This window comes from Myxocyprinus asiaticus, chromosome 26 (genome assembly GCF_019703515.2).
Source record: "Myxocyprinus asiaticus isolate MX2 ecotype Aquarium Trade chromosome 26, UBuf_Myxa_2, whole genome shotgun sequence".
Taxonomy (NCBI): Eukaryota; Metazoa; Chordata; class Actinopteri; order Cypriniformes; family Catostomidae; genus Myxocyprinus; species Myxocyprinus asiaticus.
In genome coordinates this window covers 30807961-30831352 of record NC_059369.1, presented here as the reverse complement: position 1 = coordinate 30831352, position 23392 = coordinate 30807961, and the positions used below count along the sequence as shown (strand labels likewise).

General features: G+C 38.4%; 3 protein-coding genes across 3 annotated transcripts in view; 1 reads left to right on the top strand and 2 right to left on the bottom strand.

Annotated features, from left to right (window-relative positions):
- Nucleotides 1-1962, bottom strand: part of LOC127416881 (protein jagged-1b) — a 69064-nt gene extending 67102 nt beyond the window's left edge. The window contains exon 1 of the mRNA XM_051656469.1: nt 1166-1962. Within this exon, the coding sequence (XP_051512429.1) occupies nt 1166-1324 (159 nt within the window). The 5' untranslated portion in view covers nt 1325-1962. The remainder of the gene's footprint in view (nt 1-1165) is intronic.
- An 8514-nt stretch (nt 1963-10476) lies between these two features.
- snrpa (small nuclear ribonucleoprotein polypeptide A) lies at nt 10477-12787 on the bottom strand. The gene is made up of 7 exons (XM_051656470.1): nt 12690-12787; nt 12184-12260; nt 11919-12091; nt 11646-11813; nt 11341-11517; nt 11180-11268; nt 10477-11025 (listed from the first exon to the last, which is right to left on the bottom strand). The coding sequence occupies exons 2-7, from the start codon at nt 12254-12256 to the stop codon at nt 10866-10868; spliced, it is 840 nt and encodes a 279-aa protein (XP_051512430.1). The 5' UTR covers nt 12257-12260; nt 12690-12787; the 3' UTR covers nt 10477-10865.
- A 3019-nt stretch (nt 12788-15806) lies between these two features.
- Nucleotides 15807-19240, top strand: actmap (actin maturation protease). Its single transcript, XM_051656811.1, is given in 9 exon segments — nt 15807-15872; nt 15981-16017; nt 16251-16451; nt 16547-16615; nt 16800-16924; nt 17848-17977; nt 18101-18171; nt 18278-18350; nt 18414-19240. Coding segments are annotated over 7 exon segments (825 nt in total). The 5' UTR covers nt 15807-15872; nt 15981-16017; nt 16251-16272; the 3' UTR covers nt 18592-19240.
- Nucleotides 19241-23392: the final 4152 nt, after the last annotated feature.

Below are 23392 nucleotides of genomic sequence, written 5' to 3'. Positions count from 1 at the left end.
TCTTTTATCATTGGATCTTTTTTTTTTTTTTTTTGCAACATACTGTTGAAAAGTCTTGAGATTATCATCCAATAATCTTTAAAGCATTCTGAAACCAAAGCTCATGTTGTACAAAACTGTAGAATCTGTAGAAACAAAATATGTGCGGTTTTCACACGCCCTTGGTGTCAGGACTGGTATGTTCAGTAGCCCAGCAGAACACACATGCAGTAAAAGGGTTCCCATACCCAGGGCCTGCCCTCCACAGCAGGTGATGTGTCATCTCTACCGTAGACCAACAGCCCCAGCGAATATTTCGAAGCTTGGAATAGTACGTGGATGTGGTGGGAGGTGTATGGAGTAGAATCTTATATGGTGTCGAATATTATGGCCTTCAGAGGTGGATGACTATACACTGCTCTTTTCAAATGCATTTTGGTTTTAAACAGTGAGTAAAGTCGGTATGTTCCTTTTCAAACCATATTCCTTACGAGAGATTCTTAGCAAGTATAAACATACTGTATGTGTTCTCTTTACTAAATGCAGCACAGCCATATGGATGGAATAAATGGATCAGTATAATCAGATGTTTTCTGGGAATGCAAACAAAAGCAAAATCACATGGTCACATAGAGGCCCATTTTTCTTTACAAAATCACCATGGCTGCTACTTTACTGTCTAATGTAAACATAATGAAATTAACAATAGGCCTCTCTCTCTCTAAACAATGATACATAATTCTCTCAAACAGGGTATATTTTATACACAAATATGTTCAGCCTTGTTTTTAAATTCTCTGGTTACAGTATAAACAGATAATTTGTGTGCAGAAACAGCTATATAACAACAAATTCCTGTTAGATTAAGATATTTAAGGGCAGCACCGCTGAGTTTTGTAGTATAAGAGCCATTATTAATTATGAGGGGGGAAAATATCAGCATGAAAATGAGGAAAAACGCCCAAAAGAGCGACAAGTGCAGCGCGCAACAAAGAAAGATGGAACAACAGGTGGCTCCAAACGGTGGCAGCAAAACGCAATAGGTGCAAATCTGTTATTAAGAGATGTTAAGTAAGAAAAACAAACGCGGATTGTCTCTGGACAGCACTGGGGAGAGAAAACAACCGTGAAAAAAGTCAAGGCAGGGTAAACGGCGGCTGAAAATAGCGCGTAATCACCGGCTTACCTGCGGCTGCAGAGCGAGTGAGACCAGAAAAATCACAGTCCATTGCTGTACCCGCTCCACATCCCTTATCATCGCCCTAATGTCACTCCTTCTGTCCATGCTCGATTTGTCCCAGGAGTGCCAACTCTTTCGGTCTCTATCCATCCTCATAGCAGACATTTGGGGACTTGTTCTGCGCGTACCGAACAGCCTGCTTAGTGACACTTTCTTCACACTGTCAATCTGTCCATCGTGAAGGTCACTGCGTGAAAATGAATTAAATAAATGTGCTAAATGATGCACAGGTAGATGATCAGACCACTGTGGTGGTTTACCTATCTGTCTTACGCACGGGTCCTTTCCACACTCCGACTGGAGTCCAGGGTGGGCTCTTTTCTTCCTCCTCCTCCTCCTCCTCCTCTTCTAGCTATTGCTCCTTCCACCTGCTGCAGTTAAGAAGCTTTGAATGTCCGACCTGCTGGCTCGCTGACTTGAGCTTTCATCTCATTTACTTTCCCACTCACTCACTCACTGAACGCGGCTGAGTGCTTTACCCTCGCGTAACCCAAGTACGCGCTCAGCTGGGCTCGTCCAATGTTCTCCCGAAGCGGCAAACTATAAACCTGTGATGGAGGTTTAGCAATCGTGATGAAAAGAGAGAACGATTAGTGAAAGACGATGTGCGTTTACACGTGTTCTGTGTGGGAAACACTAGCGTGTGTAGTTGCCAGCAGAGGGTGTGTCCTCTGCATGGGAATATCCGTCACCTTTGTGTTGTACAGTATACCAGGATCCTGGCTGTCTTTTGTAACGGGGTGCGCAAGTTCATGGATACATGTCTTCCAAAAGAACAATTTTTGGTTCCCACACTGTAAAAGTGGTAACCTGCACCTGTTACCTTAATTGTTACCTGATCTAACCCTTAACATTAGTTTTGTAGTTGCATTCCGGTGGATTTGGTGATGTTAAACTATATTATATGACTTGAATAAAAGATGTTAGATGTTACCACGTGAAGCACGTTTTAGGTAAACTTTTAACAGTTTAGGTTTTCAGTGCAGAACGTTCTAGGAACGTTAGATGTGTCAAAATTTTTGTTCCCAGAACATTTCCAGAATAGAGCTTTAAGGTTTTTTTTTTTTTTTTTTTTTTTTTTTTTTATAACAGAAATACAACGTTTGACTTACAAAAAAATAAAATAAAAATCTAGAGTTCTGACAAACTTGCCGCTAATTTCCCACACATGCAGATGAGCTTGCGATTTGCCGCAAATGTTTGCCAGAGGTTTGGTGCTCTTCACCGGTAGTGGAGAACCTGCATCAAACCTTTGGCGACAATGAAGAATTTGCCGCAAAGCTCATTTGCATGTGAAAATAATGAGTGTCGAAGTTTGCCAGAACTCCCTATTTTTGTAAGGGATTGTTTTAAGGTGTGCATAATGGTTACACTAACGTTGTCTTCACGGCTAAATTCCGGGAACCTCTCTGCAACTATACTGCAATATTACATAAATAATCCTAGCAAACAAAGAACCTTCCCCTAACATCAGTGTATGGTTCCCATATGGTAGACCAACTATTAACGTTCTAGAAACGTTCTTTTCAGGTTTCTAACCTAACATTCCCATAACAATGTATAGAGGTTTTTTTGTGACAGCCTAATGATAGATTTATAAAGAACATTATCCAATTTTAAGTAATATTTGTAGGTTTTATTTTGCACAATCATATTTTTTCCAGTAGCCTACTTTATCATTATCGTTATATATTTCATTATTGTATTTTTTTTTTTGTGGTCAAATTTAAATTCTTGACGCTGCAGAGAGCCCTTACATAAACTCTAGAGTCATGGCAAACTAGCCGCAAACTTGCCACAAATTTGCTCATAATTTTCACATGCAAATGAGCTTGTGATTCGCTGCAAATGTTTTCCAGAAATGTACAGCTCTTCATTGGTAGTGAACCCGCAATAAACCTTTGGAAACAATTGACAATTTACTGCAAGTTTGAGGCAAAGCTCATTTGCATGTAAAAACGATCCGTGGCGAATTTGTGGTGAGTTTGCTGCAAATTTGCAATGAACTCTCGATTTTTGTAAGGGAGGTGTTTGACACTACAACGATGCTGTCAGATTTGTATTAATTACCACAGGGGGAGGTATTGGGGGGGTGGTAACCCCCCCAATAATCAAAACAAGCATGTACAACACCCCCCCCCCCCCACAATATTTATACCATGATCATTGGAAACATGTAAATTCTTCATACTGTAAACCCCCCCCCAATATTCAAGCCAAATCTACACCCTTGATTCAACAGATGCTATCATGTAATGCACTGGACTGGTAGGGACATTCTTGGTAGGGTTTCTTTTCATGTGGACTCCCATGGTAGGAATAATGGGTCTCAAGCTTCACTTAATCTTTGAGCATGATCAAAGTGCCGCAGCGCCCATTAAGACCCTGTCAAAGGCCAGACAAAAGACACGGACAGAGGCCCGTTATGTGCAATACTCATGCCCAGTTACGTTACCGCCGCATCATTAAAGTGGAGGCAGTGTGCATTCTCTGACTTAATCATTAGGTCGTAGGGTGAAGACAAAGCAATAAACCCAAACTGGCTATTCAGGGTTTGGGCTGCCAAACAGTGTTCATGAGGCCCTTTTACTTTCAAATGAATATGGATTGTTGAGCATTTTGTGAGAACTGACTATGTTTTTGTGTTTACAGTAAGATGTGTGTCCTTAGAGAAGACCACACACATTGTCTAGGCTTTTCATAGTTATACTGCTGAAGAAATAAACTAATACTTATTACAAATAAAAATGAACTCTTTGTAATTCTTGGACCAGTTTTATAAACGTTTCCACTAGTGACAGAATGCTTTATACAACAGTTAGTCCTGTCCTTGAATCTGATTGGACGAGAGGCATTCCAAGAGTGCTAATATACATTCCAGCCTACAGTACTGGGGCACTTCACAATTTGCTCACTGCTTCTCTATGTTCATGACTCTCCAAATAGTGGAAATCCCAAAAATTGTGATTTGTCATTCATTTTGAAGAGTGACCACTTCTGGAGATTGCATATTTACGGCAGTAGGTCGTGACAAATGAGCGACTTTTCTGTTATGAGTGAGTCATTCAATTATTGATTCAACTGATTTGGTAAAAATGCACCTTACAAATATGAGATGCTTTACCATCTCCCCACGCTGTCTGAATATGTATGTTATTTGACATAAATGTTGAATTGATGTTAGCTAAATTTGGCGTCACACTGGCAGACTCCAAACAACTTTACTTGGGCCTAGGGTGTCACACTTGCCGATACAAAATGATGGAGGGATGACAGACTCAACTCAACTATCTTTCTCTGATTCCCCATCACGTGAAGCTCGCCAAAATAACAACAGGAGTACTATGTGCGCATAAACAATTGCAATAGAGTGATGCAAATCATGTACTAACTTTACCTTGTGAAAGTGTGTGATTGTATATTTATCCTCGAGGCTTGCCATAAAATGCGCCTGTCCCTATGCAGCTTTTAGTGAATAATGATTTCTGATTTCATAAGTCATTTTAGTGTAGGAGAACCCCAGGAAAAACACTTGGAGACAGAATCACTATGGATTACAATCTGCATTTGCGATCACAGATGAAACGTTCAGATCAGCATGAAGTCTTCTCAGTTCGTCAGTAAAAGAAGCGCATTGGTCACTTGACGATAACACAATAGTCTGTCTTAGCGACAGAAAGATTTTTTTCTAATAATTTTGGTGTGCTTTTCCAGGTGCTGGAACCATTAACTCAGCAGGGAGTCCCGACGGTCAAGGGATTAACTCACTCTCCATCTCTCACCTACTGGCCAACGTTTATGTAAATGAAGCTTACGCTTGAAAATCACTGGAGATGTCGACAAGAAGTGCTTAAACTAGTGTTAACATATTGCATGCGTTCAAAACCTATGTACGTCTGCTGAAAAACAGTGAATTTTTCCATCTGAGACAATTACCCTTTGAAAAATTCATACACTAGATGGCCAAGTACATATAGTTCATAATGCGCATAGTGAAAGTGCACAGTGTAGCTAGTGTGTAATTTAGGACACAACTACAGTCATTCATTTCTAAAACTAGTGATAGAATGTTATATACCAACCCATGTTTGACCATTGTGAGATTAACGTTATAGGCTATAAACCGTAGTGTACCTACTTGGCCAAGAAGTTTACAATTTCCAAAATCTACCGAAACCTTGTTATGGATAATGCATTTTTTTTTTTTTTTTTTTTTTCTGTTTTCAAATATTGTTGAGTGAATCTTCACAAAATATTGTTTAAAATTGTATAATAATTTAATTTCAGCAATTTTGTGTACAGATCATACAGGCTATACTATAAGAATAGCCTATGGCATTGCATTGGCCATCAGCCACCCTGCTTTATTGGCTTTTATTGAGAAGAAGAAGAAAAAAAACATCCATGAACCGCTAGTTTCCACTGTGTGTGCATACATGTTGGCATGGATACACAGACCGCTTCACAAAGCAACTGCTTTATGCTGAAAATATAATAAGCCGATTTTTATTGACTCGATCCTGTTTCCTCCCCCAGTTTCGACAAGATGTACTTACTGACGTTCACATCCCTGGCAACCGGTTATTTCCCAAAGTAGAGTGACCAGGGGCCAGAACAGAGGGCTCTTCAAGTCCGGATGTGATTAGCATAGTGGCACTGACCTTAGCGCGAACTTAATTTTTTATGAATTTTAATCGCTCTTTATTCCAACAGACTCTAAATCAGCCAGCGTTAAGAGCTGTTGTTGGCAGTTAATGTTCTGAAAAACCTTATAGACGGGTTTGTTATCATTTACAGCTGTTGGTGGGAGTTTCAACTCAACCGAACCAAGAGTTGCACTGTGCTTTAAGAATCTGTCGCCATCTGGTGGCCATAGTTTGAACAGCCACTTGGTGCCTATGAACATCAGAAAGGACAGATGCCCCCTACATTCTCACATAAGAACACCTGCAAGCACATCCATTTGCTCTTAATTTGTCGTGGTAGTAATAACCCAAGTACAAATTATAGCACATAAATTATCTAATTATAGAAGAAGCCTTTATTTTTGTCACACATTATACATTTTGCATATATACAGTGACCCCCCCCCCGCATTTCCCAGCTAAGCTGTGGTCAGAGCACAGGGTCAGCCATGATATGGCGCCCCTGGAGCAGATAGGGTCAAGGGCCTTGCTCAAGGGCCCAACAACCCCCGACCTTCTCGTCAGTAACCCAGAGCCTTAACCGTTGAGCCACCACTGCCCCTAAGTAATAAACTTAGAATAAACAAAACCCTTAGGCATAGACTTGAACCCATTACAGCTCATTTTGGGGGGTTCTGTTATGGGTGTAATAGGAATTATGACATAAAGGTGCAGTGATAAAACAATGTACATATGTCATTTCTCAAACTAACCAACCTGTCATTTGATCATATGATCTGTGTGGGAGCAGCTTTGTCCCACACATTGCTGGCATAAGATACAGTATGTGTCTGTTCTGTGACTGAAAAGGGGCAGTGTTGGTGGACAACAAACTGCTAGGCCTGATGCCAGTCACATGAAACACAATTGGCAGTAGTTAAGGTCAGGTTTTTCTCAAGGAAAAACAGCATAGTATGCAGATGCTTGGGGAAAATGCAGAGGAATGCGTGTTTGTGTGCACAAGAAAAGTTGACCTACTCATTTAGGTCACAGCACAATGTAACTGAAGGCAGCCCTTACTAAACAGCTGACAGTCCAGAGTTCCTCAAACTTAAAGTAAATTACCCCTTGTTCAATACAGAGAAAGACTCCTAGACCATGAGAGACTTGTTTTCTTTCTCTCACTAATAGTAATCATTCACTACTTAAAATTAAAGAGAGTAAGTATATAAGCACAAAACTTTTTAGTGAGTTTGTGAATGTATTAGATGCCTTAATTTCACTTTCATTCATCAACTACATGGGGAAATACTTCCATTTATGAATTATGCACACTTGTAATCTTGGGGTTTTGGATACATAAACAGTTTGAATGCAACATAAATGGGGGAAAATGTACAAAGAGAGAATTCTTAGTAAATAAACTTGAAAGGAGTCTCACCACCTACAGTAAGTGTCACATACACTTGCTCTGAAAACAAAGGCATGACCTACTCACATTTTTATACTGCCCCATTTAAATACTTTTTCAGCATTTGATGTCAAAACAGTGGTTGTGTCCCCACCTCCGCCTGCATATAAGCCAATCTAGCTGTTGATCACTGAGATGGGGAACAGAGAACATCCCCTGAGCAAGCTGTCATGTACTTTAAAAGGATGAATGACAGTCAAGGACAACCACAAGTAACAAGGACTGGCGCTTATTACAGTGGTTACACACTAAAGAGAGACAGGCCCATGGCTGACATCTTTGTGAACTATGGTGAAGTTTCAATGGAAATCACGACTGCTTTATCATTAACTGCTTCTGAATACATGTGAAAAAGTAGAAAAGGCTTGAAATACTGTACCAAAACAAATAAAGGAATGAACATGAAGTCGTCCGCCAGGACAGTAAGTGTACTACTCAAAGTTCAATTCACATTTTTATAAAGACCAAAAGAATGCAACTTTTACTTTTCTGACTGTAATCCAAGTCAGAAATGTTCATTTTGGTAGCTTTTTGTCGGGCCACTGTGTAAATGCATAAACATTTGTGTTCCACAAAGTGCAAAGACTGGTTCACTTCCCTGTTCTGATCCATCAGAATGCCAACTGCGTAAACAGATCAGATCTAAACCTAGAAATCTATATGAAAACTACAAAGCCAGCATCAGTACTTAAAGGAACAGTTCACCCAAAAATGATTATTTTTTTAAATAGTAAAGGACTTAAATATTCATCCGTTTCTCACCCACACCTATAATTTCACTTCAGAAGATATACAGGTGCATCTCAATAAATTAGAATGTCGTGGAAAAGTTCATTTATTTCAGTAATTCAACTCAAATTGTGAAACTCGTGTATTAAATAAATTCAATGCACACAGACTGAAGTAGTTTAAGTCTTTGGTTCTTTTAATTGTGATGATTTTGGCTCACATTTAACAAAAACCCACCAATTCACTATCTCAAAAAATTAGAATATGGTGACATGCCAATCTGCTAATCAACTCAAAACACCTGCAAAGGTTTCCTGAGCCTTCAAAATGGTCTCTCAGTTTGGTTCACTAGGCTACACAATCATGGGGAAGACTGCTGATCTGACAGTTGTCCAGAAGACAATCACTGACACCCTTCACAAGGAGGGTAAGCCACAAACATTCATTGCCAAAGAAGCTGGCTGTTCACAGAGTGCTGTATCCAAGCATGTTAACAGCAAGTTGAGTGGAAGGAAAAAGTGTGGAAGAAAAAGATGCACAACCAACCGAGAGAACCGCAGCCTTATGATTGTCAATCAAAATCGATTCAAGAATTTGGGTGAACTTCACAAGGAATGGACTGAGGCTGGGGTCAAGGCATCAAGAGCCACCACACACACAGACATGTCAAGGAGTTTGGTTACAGTTGTCGTATTCCTCTTGTTAAGCCACTCCTGAACCACAGACAACGTCAGAGGCGTCTTACCTGGGCTAAGGAGAAGAAGAACTGGACTGTTGCCCAGTGTTCCAAAGTCCTCTTTTCAGATGAGAGCAAGTTTTGTATTTCATTTGGAAACCAAGGTCCTAGAGTCTGGAGGAAGGGTGGAGAAGCTCATAGCCCAAGTTGCTTGAAGTCCAGTGTTAAGTTTCCACAGTCTGTGATGATTTGGGGTGCAGTGTCATCTGCTGGTGCTGGTCCATTGTGTTTTTTGAAAACCAAAGTCACTGCACCCGTTTACCAATAAATTTTGGAGCACTTCATGCTTCCTTCTGTTGACTAGCTTTTTAAAGATGCTGATTTCATTTTCCAGCAGGATTTGGCACCTGCCCACACTGCCAAAAGCACCAAAAGTTGGTTAAATGACCATGGTGTTGGTGTGCTTGACTGGCCAGCAAACTCACCAGACCTGAACCCCATAGAGAATCTATGGGGTATTGTCAAGAGGAAAATGAGAAACAAGAGACCCAAAAATGCAGATGAGCTGAAGGCCACTGTCAAAGAAACCTGGGCTTCCATACCACCTCAGCAGTGCCACAAACTGATCACCTCCATGCCACGCCAAATTGAGGCAGTAATTAAAGCAAAAGGAGCCCCTACCAAGTATTGAGTAAATATACAGTAAATGAACATACTTTCCAGAAGACCAACAATTCACTAAAAATTTTTTTTTTATTGGTCTTATGATGTATTCTAATTTGTTGAGATAGTGAATTGGTGGGTTTTTGTTAAATGTGAGCCAAAATCATCACAATTAAAAGAACCAAAGACTTAAACTACTTCAGTCTGTGTGCAATGAATTTATTTAATACACGAGTTTCACAATTTGAGTTGAATTACTGAAATAAATGAACTTTTCCAGGACATTCTAATTTATTGAGATGCACCTGTAGATTTAACCACTGGAGTCCTTTGGATTACTTCTATGCTGCCTTTGTGCTTTTTGGAGCTTCAAACTTCTGGCCACCATTCACATTGTATGGACCAACAAGAGCCGAGATATTATTCTAAAATTGTTCACTTGTGTTCAGCAGAAAAAAAGACAGTCATACACATCTAGGATGGCATAAGGGTGGGTAAATAATGAGAGAATTATCATTTTTGGGTGAACTACCCCTTTAAAGAAAATTCAACTTGTGTACCATTTAACTTTTCAAAATGGCAGAATTTTTTGATAGGTACATTATTCATTTGTAACATATGAAGGAAAGATGAACTAAACTCAACCAAAAGTTAAAGCTGAAGTTCTGCACCACTAGTGTCACAAAATAGAACTGCAAAATTACATTTTCAAACAGCTTTTTCACCCACCTGCTGTTGATGAAATAAACAGTGGAACAGAGGCTTACCCCAAACTCATGCCATTGGTCGAGCCAATGTTGTCATGTCGGGCTGGATGAGCCGCTCAAAACAAACAGGGCAATGTTTATAGTGCCAAGAAGGCACAGTTTACAGTTTTTAAGGAAATAAACCTATGAATGGCTTACTTATAGTTATGTCTGCATAATAAGATGGAATAGGAGAAAGTATTTTAAAATAAAAATGAAAAATTAAACACCTCAGCTTTAAACAGTCTTAATTTGCAATTGAGGATTCTCTGAATGTTCTGTACGCTGTGTCAAAAGCCACAATATTAAGTCCCAAGTGAAACAAGCAATGAACAAAACAGGCAAAATACAATATGTAAAAGTAATTTAATTAAAACAATAAAGCTCCAGGTACAATGTCTGGGGACCAGACTCTGGGTGCAATGCTTTTCAATAATCAGAGTAAAAAAAAAATCCAACATACTTACAAATTCACCAAAGCCGATCCTCGCAGAGAAGAGGAAATGACAACAAAAAGATAAGACGAAAACTTTACATTTCACTCGGTCCTTACCTTGTATTGCTGAGTATAACTAAAATGACTATGGCAAGACTAGCCAGGTCACTTCCAAATAAAAAGGCAAATTTACAAATTTCCCTTTCTAAAAACCCTGAAACCTGGTTAAAAAAAATGCAGGCTTGTGTAACTGCCATTAGTCATAGGAGCTACATGTAAGTGTTTGTGTGTACAAAGAGGTTATTTCTTTGCAAAGGAGATTTTCATAGCATTGTTCTGTGTGATCTTAAAGCCTTGCAAAGCTTCTCTGGCTGCACCCGCCTGCACCTCATTGTCAAACTCCACAAAGGCGATATCGTGACGACCAGGTACGAGACGAACTTCTTTGAATCCAGGGAACCTGAGAAGACAGACATCATAAGAGACAAAATATTTTTTTAAATGATCTGGAATTCAGCGCTATAATATGTTACCAGCCCCACTTTGATTAAGGTTCATCATCCACAGCTTTGGAAAAAGCACAAGATTTATAAACAAAGCATGCAATTACTCACTGGTTGAAAAGCATAGATAGCATAAGTTCGTTGGTCTCCTCTGGAAGATTGGTAAGAAACAGGATGTGGTTGGGAGGGTTTTCCGAAACCTACGAACAAAATAAATGTTATGAAAAAATATCAACCGAATACAGGGGATTTATTCTATTTGTAATACATACCTGCTGAGGCATCTGGCCTGGCATTTGTCCTGGCATCATCTGACCTGGTGGCATGGCACCAGGAGGCATCTGTCCAGGTCCCATGCCAGGTGGTGGCATCATACCAGGTGGTGGCATGTAGGGAGGCTGGCCAGGCATTGGCATCATGCGAGGGGCTTGACTCATGGGAGGCATTCCCTGTAAAAGACACACAAACATTAAATACATACATCAATAACAGCCTTAAAAAAGATCAAGTGACACAAATTGAATTCTATACGGTTGACCAGTGAAGCCGCCACTCCAAAGATCATAACTATACTAACAGGCACAGCTGCAGGTACTCCAGCCATAGCAGGTGTGGCAGAAGCATTCTTTTTCCCAGCAGCATCAGGACCCTTAGGCTTTTTCTTCTCTTTCTTACGGTCACGCTCCACAAATGTACCCTTCATCTTTGCAATAATGTCAGAATCCTGCTTTGCATACTGAATACGCTGTGAAACACATTGAATAAATGCACTTTAGGCCAGACATTGGTTTAATGTAACCAAACACAGATTGCTTTATTAGCACCTTATGCAAGATTAATAGGATCATACCATAGGTTTATCATAAAACGGGAAGCCCTGCATAGAGCGCAGAGCGTTGGAAGCACTGTTGATCTCCTTGAAGATCACAAAGGCCTGACCCTTCATTTTCAGTGCAGTGGAAACAAGGATGTCCAGGATTTGTCCAAACTGGGAGAATATAGCATAAAGCGACTTCTTCAGTTCTGTTAAAGGAGAAAAAGGACAGATCGCTCAGAACATTGGTGTGAAATCAATGTAAAACAAAGCTAGAAAACAGCCGAAGGAACATCCATACCATCTTTTTTGATCTTCTCGTTCAAATTGTTGATGTAAATAGTGTGGTTCAGACGCATCTCCTGGCCAGCCATGATTCTGTAATAGAAAAACACATATTAAAACCTCTCCAGGGAATATGAAACATCAACAAGCGTCCATCAAACAGCTGAAATGTAAAGAGAAAAGCAGCTCAATAAAATGACTTCTGAATGACCAACTAAACTTTCCCCAACTTTGTACTGAGAACACAGCAAAAACTGGAAGCCAATCGAAGTATAGTCAAAAGTCATGAATCATGAAGATACAGAAAGTGATTTATTCTAAATTAAGCTAGAGTAAACTGTAAAACTGTGCATGACCGATCTACCTCGTTGCTCAAAGAGGAGCTAGCGTGTTAGCTAGCTGATTAGCATTGCAACGTTACTTTAATGAAATACAATTTATCTAGCGAAAGCAAACGTGTATTTTGAAATAAAATAAGACAAACTACATTCCCTTAATTCAACATAGACTAAATTTACTCACATTATTAAACGAGCTCAAAACAGCGTGACACTTGAAAAAATGAACGCTACAAATCAAGAGAGGGAAAAAAAGCACGCTGCATCTCCTAGAAACCCCGCCTTCCCGAAAATATAAGGATTCGATTGGACAGAAGGTCTTTCAGCGAACCTGTCGATTGGTAGCCCAGTAACATCCGGTTATTAGACCGTTTTTGATTGGCTACTTTGGAGGAGGCGGTTCGTGTTGCTGTGAACTCATTGGTGCGTTGATGGCAAAGCTCTTTATTTTGTTCGGGTGTCACTTTGAACCAGGGCTGTTCGATTGCAGACATTTGGAAATCGACTCTGATTCCTAGTTTTGGAATCAATGGAATCGATTCCAAGAGTTGATTCAAGACTCATTTTTTCAATTCCGAAAAAAAAAAAAAAAAAAAAAAAAAACGGTAAAGTTAAATATCATAATAAACGGTATCTGGGATACATCCCCAGACATGCATACTTCCCCCCAATGAAATGCACTCTCTCTACCAAAACATATTTTTGAACGCAACTGTGCTCAACTCATAAGGAAAAGGACATTTTCCCTGTGCGTCATCACTACAATTGGTGTTCTTTGCACTATTTATAATATCATGAACAACATTTACTACTAATAGGTCCATTCTAAAATTAAATCAGGGCCTATATGCACATACCAAATCCCATGAGATACATTTCGATTTCCTATGAGTATTTCGAAGAACTACCGCAAATAATCTTAAAAGCACCATTTTACCTACATTGAAAATGTCTGTTATTGCTCACGAGTTCTTGTTTAGAAAGAGGTTTAAATGATAATGTACAGTAACTGTCTACTACCTTTTGTACACAATAAAATGTCCAAACAATACACTTCAGTTTTATTTAACAATCCAGTTTGTTGTGGTTTATTTCATACAATATATAAAAAATATATTTCATAACGTGTATTAAAAAATGTTGTCTTGAATTTGATTTCATAAAATAATTTTAATGTAAAATGGTGTAAAATGTAGGCTAGTTAATATATATATACACACACACACATACACTACACTTGACTGAAATGTTTCTCATGATCTTAAAAATCTTTTGATTTGAAGGCATAAGATTAAATGTTTGAAATTAGTTTTGTAGAAAAAATATAATTGTGCCAACATAAACAGCACTGTGGCAGCAGTGGAGTCATTCAGGTTCCTGGGCACTACCATCTCACAGGACCTGAAGTGGGAGACCCACATGGACTCCATTGTGAAAAAGGCCCGGCAGAGGTTGTACTTCCTTCGCCAGCTGAGGAAGTTTAACCTGCCACAGGTGCTGCTGATACAGTTTTACTCAGCAGTCATTGAGTCTTTCCTCTGCACTTCAATAACTGTCTGGTTTGGTTCAACTATGAAATCAGACATCAGAAGACTTCAAAGGACAGTTCGGACTTCTGAGAGGATAATTGGTTGCCCCCTGCCCTCCCTTCAAGAACTATACACTTCCAGAGTGAGGAAAAAGGCTGGAAAAATCACTCTGGACCCCACTCACCCTGCCCACTACCTTTTTGAACTGTTGCCTTCTGGCCGACGCTTCAGAGCTCTGAGCACCAGAACCATCAGGCACAGGAACAGTTTTTTCCCTCAGGCTATCCATCTCATGAACAGTTAAATTGCCCCATTGAGCAATAACTATGTGCAATACACAGTTTAGTCTTTCTTATATTTATCCAACACATCCAACCTCTTCTACCATTTCATTCCTCTGAAGAGAGAGAGAAAAAAAAAACATGTGCACTGTACATAATAGATTTGAATTTGCACTGTACATAACAGATTTTATTAGATTTGCACTACCCATGTGTATGTGTGTGTGTATGTATGTGTGTGTCTGTACGTATGTGTATAATTCATTTTTATTTTTTATTATTATCTATGTCTTGCTGCTGTTTTTGTATTGTACACTGGAAGCTGCTGTCACCAAGACAAATTCCTTGTATGTGTAAGCATACTTGGCAATAAAGCTGATTCTGATATTAATTTCATTATAAAACTAAAATGTAATAATAAAAAAAAAGTTTTTGAAATTGATGACTTGGACCAAATAATAAAGAAAAGCAGCCAATAAGTGCCCAACATAGACGGGAACTCCTTCAATACTGTTTAAAAAGCATCCCAGGGTGATACTTCAAGAAGTTGGTTGAGAAAATGTCAAGAGTACATTTCTGCAAAATCTAGGCAAAGGGTGAGTACTTTGAAGATGTTAAAATATAACACAGTTTTGATTTATTTTGGATTTTGTTTAGTCACAACATAATTCCCATAGTGCCATTTATGTTATTCCATAGTTTTAATGACTTTACCATTATTCTAAAATGTGAAAAAAATAAATAAAATAATAATGATAATAATATTATATATATATATATATATATATATATATATATATATATATATATATATATATATATATATAAAGAATGAGTGTTTCAAAACTTTTGAACGGTAGTGTATATATATATAATATGTATGCAAAAGGTTTTAAAACACTGTAAAAATGTTGAGAACGAGTAGAGAAGCGTTAGATTCTCGCTTTTAAGTGCAGCACATCGATCATTTAGACTTGAACATATTTATTGATGTGAACTAGGACGCTAACTTAACTCTGCCATCTCCTTGTTGTAGACTTGAGTTATAACATCGGGGAAGTTGTTACTGTATGTCAATTTACTGTCACAAATTTGGCATGTTAACTGATTATAAATTTAATCCAAAGTAAAATACCGGCCAACTATACTGGAAAGTAGATGTGTTGAAGGGCTTGTGTGATTACTTCATACAGATGAACAACAGAGCGGATTAACAGATGCTGACGGACAACAAAAGACTCAAAATGCAGTCATTTTATAAGACTTTTGTAAATTGTATTAGTGCTGTTGTGCTTCTGAAATGTGTAGTAGTTCAGTGGTCGAGGAAATAAACACAGTCTGAAAATATTAACCGGTTTCCCCAAAAGGAATCGAGTCCAGCTTTGGAGTCGATTCCAACGTTTCGAGTCGATTCTCAATTCCCAACGCCTCAGAATCGAGGAGTCGATTCTTTTTGGAATTGATTCCCAGCCCTACTTTGAACAGAAACGTGTAAAATGCTGCTTCTAGGAAATATATCGTTCAATATATTGCTTTTAATTGTATTTGTTAGGAGAGGTATCTGCATACATTTTAAACATGTTAAACTTATATAGCCTGTATTTTTGTTATTTGTTTGGACTCACGAACATAGGTTTATGTCCTTATTTGATATTCCTTTGGTAGGAGCACAGACTTTGCCTTACTGCTGAGACAAGAACCGGTTCGTTCAATTTGGCAAATATTTGCATGTGTATTCATTGCAACATTATTTTGATATCACATTATTTGACACCTCATCGAAACTTGTGTATATGGCATGCTCATGAGGCTATGTCATTTACAATACTCTATATATGTTGCTTTATGTTCGTTCGTTCAATCGCAAAAACGGGTCTTCTTGCCCATTAGTGCCTGTGGAAAGTTTTTAATTCACTCTTATCAATTATTCCACAGTGTGAATGCTTATTAGAGCGGTATGCCAGCGGAGAACCTTGCAGCACCCCCTCCAGCCCAACTCCCACCTCAACCTTCATCTTCATCATTCACTCGCTCAGTGTCAAGCAAGAAGTTTTACCAGGCTATTGCTGAAGGAAAGGCCCCTGTAGAGGGGGACCATGAAGAGGCAAGGATTATTATTGGACAAAGAGACAGCAGGTGAGGTACAGATCAAAATGGCATGCAGCAAAACTTTTCTTTTAAACTGAAACTCTGCATACTAACTAATTTCATCACACCATTTCTCCATGAAGTTTTAGGAAGGATCTACAGTGGTTGCTCTTCAATAAATATGTGCCTTTGCTCATTCAAGATGGTCCATAGTAAGTTTTCAATGCACTAATCCAGTGCCAGAAACAATTTCCTAGAACGGCACAATTTGAGTCAATCAAACGCCACTTTTTAAACACATCACTGCTATTGTTTAACTGATTGAAAAGTTTGTGTGGCTACATATCTGTGTTCTGTTAGATAATGATATTTAATTGCTCTTGTTTGTGACCTAAGATGTGGTCTTGTGGCCTTATGGATGGCAACGCATTTACTGCAACCTCCAGACATGGTATCCATGGAGACAGTGACCCAGGCTGCAAAAGACAAAGGCTACACTGCATAAGAAGAAATGTTTTCTGGTACTTAGTTAACCACCTCTTTTAAAGGTAGCGGTCATACTCAGACAAAACATAATTTAAGACATGACTGTTTTTTTTTTTTTTAATGGATTGATGAGTACATGCACTTTTGCATTAACATGTAGAAGAAACTGGACACACTGTTTGGCAATAGTCTTAAAAGGGTAGTTCACCCAAAAATGAAAATGTTCTAACCATTTACTCACCCTCATGCCATCCCAGATGTGTAGGACTTTCTTTCTTCTACTGAACACAAACAAAGGTTTTTTAAGCATATAGGTCCATACAAAAGCAAGTCAACAGAGTCCAAAGCTCAAAATGCACATAAAGGCAGCATAAAATAATCCATAAGACTCCAGTGGTTAAATCCATGTCTTTAGAAGCGATATGACAGGTGTGGGTGAGAAACACCAATATTTAAGTCCTTTTTGTAATATAAGTTCTCCTCCCTGCCCAGTAGGTGGCGATATGCACAAAGAATGTGAATTGCCAGAAACAAAAGAAGAAGAATGTGGAGATGAAAGTGAAAGTGGAGATTGATAGTAAAAAAGGACTTAAATATACTTCAATCTGTTTCTCACCACATTAATCATATCGCTTCTGAAGACGTGGATTTAACCACTGGAGTCTTATGGATTACTTTTATGCTACCCTTATGTGCTTTTTGGAGCTCCAAAGTGCTGGTCACCATTCATTTGCATTGAATGCACCTACAGAGCTGAGATATTCTTCTAAAAATCTTCATTTGTGTTTAGTAGAAGAAAGAAAGTCATTCACATCTGGCATGGCATGATGAGAGAATTTTAATTTTTGGGTGAACTTTCCCTTTAAGAATATCTGTGGTTTTGTAAAACATGCCAGTGCTTTTTTAGACATTTACATGCTGTAGCTTTTTTCCTTTTTTTTTTGCTGTTTGGAATTAGCCAGTGACATGGCCAAGCTGGCAGATGAAGTATGCGGGTGCAGAGTTCAGAGGTTATCAGGGGGCATGATGGGAGACAACACTGCTGTCATTCTTAAACACCTCACTGACGGGCAGCCTGTCCTCATACCATATCTTTACTGCTTACGTTTTTGATTGAGTCCATATTCACATAGAAATGTTTCATATGCATATTACACTGTATAATATTTATTTTATAGATTGCAGTTCTTTCCTTGACTGCTTTGTCACAGATATGATGAGGATTTTAATCATGAGCCCTGTCTACGCAAAGGCCACAAAGCCCATTGGGCAGTTGTCTCAGGTGAGACAAATTAATCAACCAACAAACAAACTCATCAGTTTATGAAGTTAAACCATAATAAAGTGATTTGATTTGATTTGATTTGATATTTTACTATTTTTTGCAGGTATATTACCGGGTTTAAGACAGGGGTGTGTGGACAGCGAGCAGTTTCCACCTGATGTCATGCTGCCCTGGCTGTATCTCTCTCAGAATGGGGCTGTCATTTCATGGCCCACTGATGGCATTGGCTAAACAGGGGAAAGTCTACGTTACCAGCTGTGGTAGTTTGAGACAGTTGCACAGAGCAATGCTCAGCTCAAGGTAATTGACCCTCAGAGAGCCAGTGATGGAATGTGTTATGTGCTTCCTCGTGGTGGCGTGCAGGAAGGTCTTGTAGGTCAAGTGGTGCTGCTTCACACTAATACACTGATGGGCTGATCAAGAATAGCACCAAATACACATTTAAAGACTATATGAGCTCTTTAGAGTTGGCTGCCAATGGTTTTGCAAACCCTGTATTTCAGTCTTTATCCACTAGGTGTCCTACATTTCATTTATAAAGAATGCTAAACTAAATGACAATAAATGGGGGGACTCTAAATGAAATATCATACAGTTAAAGGAATCGTTCACCCAGAAATGAATATTCTCTCATCATTTACTCACCCTCATGCCATCCAAGATGTGTATGGCTTTCTTTCTTCTGCTGAACACAAATAAAGATTTTTAGAAGAATAAATCAGGATCCCCAAGGAGACTGCTGTGTCAAGATTTATAGTGAAAAAGGTGTTATGGTTTGGTCTGTTCTCTCCCAAAACCGATTGGCAGTGTTGTGTAAAGTATCCATTCACCATACTTAAGTAAAAGTAAAGATACCTTAATGGAAATTGACTCAAGTAAAAGTTAAAGTAGATCATGAGAAAAATACTTAAGTAAAAGTAATAAAGTAACTGATATTAAATCTACTTATCAAGTAAATTGCATTAATTACAGCACAGCTTATTGTACCCATGGCAACTTATTTGAGTGGTGGTGCCGTGCTTGAGTCAGTATTAGGAGTTAACTCAAGAACTACTCTCACCAATTCAGCCAGTAAACAAATGTATTATTCATATGGTGCAATATTGTTAAAGTAAACAATATGAATTAATGGTGCATGTCTGAATGATCGTATTTACAAGATGAGAGCAAATGAACGCTACCATAAAGCTGTAATTACCAATGTGATTTTCTTCGAGCACCAGTTTCCGAGCTGAGTGCGTGTCAATTAAAGAATCATGGCAAGAATCAAGCAAAGTGGTATTGGACATAATTCTGTTTTACTTGTGGATTTTGACTGTACAGTTAAGATTTTATGCATTTTTGTACCATTGATGAATAATAAAGCTTGGCAGAAAATAAGATTAATTGAGCTGGCTTATGAGGTGACAGGCTTCTGAAACAAAACATAATTTATCAGTTTATGTAGTGGCACAAGAATGATAAAATAAGGTTGATAAAGCATCAATTAAAAGCATTAAACTATGTGAATCATAGCAAAAAAGAAAAGTGAAAAAAAGAGATCACCCCCCCTCCCCCAGAAAATTGCAAAATGGGCCTATTCTTTCCTACAAAAATCACTTGAACGATCATTACATCACAATTACGACTTCTGAACTCATAAGCAACCACCCACCCTAGCAACTGCATAGCAATGTTTTAAAAACACAGAAAACAACTTAACAACAACCTGGCAACCACCCAGAATAGCCTAGCAACTGCATAGCAATGTGCTACAGACATAGAGAACAACTTAGCAACAGCATAGCAACAACCTGGCAACCACCCAGAACACACTAGCAATCACAAACTGTAGCAATGCACTAAAACACAGAGCAGAGCAGAGCACCAATATGCCCCAGCAACCACCCAGAACACCCTAGTACCACAGAATAGCAAAAAGTACTGAGAACACCCTAGTTTCGCTTAGGCAAGCACCATTCACATCTTCTTCAGAAAAATGTAGGCTAAAAAATAATTATTCTTCTGTTACTGTTTCAGGTTAAATGCGTTTCGCAAATGTTATTGTTAGAAATTTGTTAGACATGAGTGCATATGTTCATTATTATTATTATTAACCTTTATTTAACCAAGAAGTCCCTTGAGATTAAATCTCTTTTTCGAGGGAGACCTGGCCAAGAAAGCACACCATACAAGATAAAAAAAGTTATAAGGTCAACACAACAAAAACAGACATAAGACCAAAATAAGACACATTAATGAAAACAATGGACTATGATTACATAATCCAGCTTATGCATAGCAATTGCACTCTTCAGTCATACAATTTTTTATCAAAGATTTGAATTCATCCTAGGTAACAAAGTGATTAAGATGTAATGTGTTCTGGAGGGAGTTCCATGACCAAGGCGCAAAATAAGAATAAGCTGTTTTACCAAGATCAGAGCAAATCCTGGGTACCCTGTATAGTAGCCATCTAGAGGAGCAAGAATCATAACAGCTATTGATGAGTGACAGAAGATTGCACAAATAAGGAGGTAGTTTTCCCTGTATGGCTTTATAAATAAAAAATACCAGTGATGCTGTCTCCTTGAGCTTAATGAAGGCCATGAGACCAAATTATAAAGTACAAAATGATGTGTACAAGACAATGAATTGCTTATAAAACGAAGAGAACAATGATACACAGAGTCTAAATGGCGAAGTATAGAGGAAGCAGCATGCATGTAAATAATATCTCCATAATCTAGAACACTTAAGAATGTAGCCTGTACAAGCTTTTTCCTAACTGCTAAATTAAGGCAGGCCCTATTTCAATAATAAAAACCCAGCCTAACCTTCAGCTTCTTCACTAGGTGTTCAGTATGCACTCTAAAAGAGAGCCTATCATCCACCCAGATACCCAAGTACTTATAAGATGATACTTTTTCAGTTGAGTCCCCTCCTGAAGTATAAATGCCAACAATATCTGAGGTCTGGGAGTGGGCTCTAGAAAAGATCATAAATTTGGTTTTCTTAACATGAAGTACCAGCTTAAGATCGTACAGTGAGACTTGTAGCTTTTGAAAAGCAAGCTGAAGATCAACAACAGCCTGGTTCAGAGAAGAGGCAACTGAGTAGACTATCGTATCATCTGCATAAAGATGCACTTTAGCTGTAGACATGTCCCACCCAATGTTGTTGATAAAAACAGAAAATAACACAGGGGCTAAAATTGAACCTTGGGGGACTCCCTTAGAGATTTCCAAAAAGCTTGACTTATGTTCATCTGTGTATACACACTGGGTTCTATCTGCAAGGTAGTTCTTAAACCAGTCTATAGCCTTGTCAAACAACCCGACATCACTGAGTCTGCCTAACAGCAGCTCATGGTCAACAGAATCAAATGCCTTTGACAGATCAACGAATAGGGCAGCACAATGCTGTTTTCTGTCCAAGGCATTGATAATGTCATTTGTTACCAACATAGCTGCAGATATGGTACTATGACCTGACCTAAAACCAGACTGTCTTTCACTTAAGATATTATTGTTAGCCAAGAATTGTTTCAATTGAGAGTTTACTTGAGATTCTAGAATCTTGGCAAGAGTAGAGTTTGGATAGTTGTTTAAATTTGAAAGGTCCCCACCCTTCGGTAAAGGAAGAACATAAGCTGCTTTCCAGATTTTAGGGATGGTATTAGTCTGGAGACTCTGATTAATCATTTGAGCAATCGGCTCAGCAATAAAATCAGCTGAAAGCTTTAGAAGATAAGGATCCAAATTGTCAGGTCCAGGCGACTTTTTTGGATCAGTAGCCTTCAAAGCTTTACAGATCTCCACACTAGAAACAGGTCTAAATACAAAGGGGTCCCTATAGGTAAATCAGTACATGATAAAAATGTTATAAATTTAGAATTAGAGCTCCCCAATCCTGCTACATATGTATTAAGAATATACCCCACTGATATAAAATGCTCGTTAAAATGCCTAACAATTTCATCTTTACACTTAATTTCAGTTGAATTAACCAAAATGTGCTCAGGGAGGCCTAGAGTGGAATTGAGACATGACAATGAATTGATCTGTTTCCAGAATTTAGTAGGATTGGTTAAATTTTCTGAAATAGATTTTAAGTAATATTCTGACTTTGATGTTTTAGTCAGACTTGTACATTTATTTCTCAGGGCTCTAGAGGAAGTCCAATCAGCAAGGGAGTTCTAGCCTTGGCCCATGAGACGTTCCTCCCAGAGATCCTACATTTCTTTATAGGGGCATGCTTATTACAAATCGACATGAAAGAATTGTAAAAATGTTCCCATGCATACTCCACATCATGGATTAAACTGACTCTTCCAATATCACTATTGTATAAATCATGCAGAAATGCTTGTTTTTCAAATCTTAAAAAATACCTTTTAAAAACATAACGAGGTTTTAACTTGGGTAATTCTAAGTTTCTTACACAGGCAATGGCACAATGATCACTGACATCATTACAGAATACTGCTGTTGAAGTATATTTGTGAGGCACCTTTGTAATAATGAGATCCAGTAGAGTGGATTTATTTAGATCTTTTGGGTTGAGCCTAGTAGGAGCATTAATAAATTGCGTGAGATTTAAAGAATCACACAGTTCCTTAATGCAATCAGAAGCAGAGGAAAGCCAATCCCAATTTAGATCACCAATGAGAATGCATTCAAAGTCAATTAGACTGTGTAAGGCATCAGAAAGAGTAGAGAGGGCTTCTTTTGTCGCTAATGGTGGTCTATAACAGACAATGACAGTAAAGTGAAGATCTTTAGATATATTTACCTTAACAGCAAGCAGCTCAATCTGTCTGGCTTTAGATATAGACTGTGATATGGAGCTACAAAATTTAGATTGAACATAAATCGCCACTCCATCACCTTTATCAACTTTATTGGATCTATAAACACTGTAACCATCAATTGCAATCACATTATCAGGTATTGATTTCTTTAACCAAGTTTCTGATAAAACCATAATATCCATATCCGTTGTAACAACCCAAAGATTTATCATGTCCATTTTGGGAAGAAGACTTCTAACATTAAAATACACAAGGCCAAAACCAGATCTACTTTTAAAGTCTGTCGGCATAAGTATATTTTGCATAGATCCAGGGTTTGGTTGCACATTCCCAGATAACAATAACAACAACATAACAATACATTTTAATTTCCCAGTATGTGTATTGGTAATATAATCAGTGTCTCTGGCAATAAAATGCAGAAAG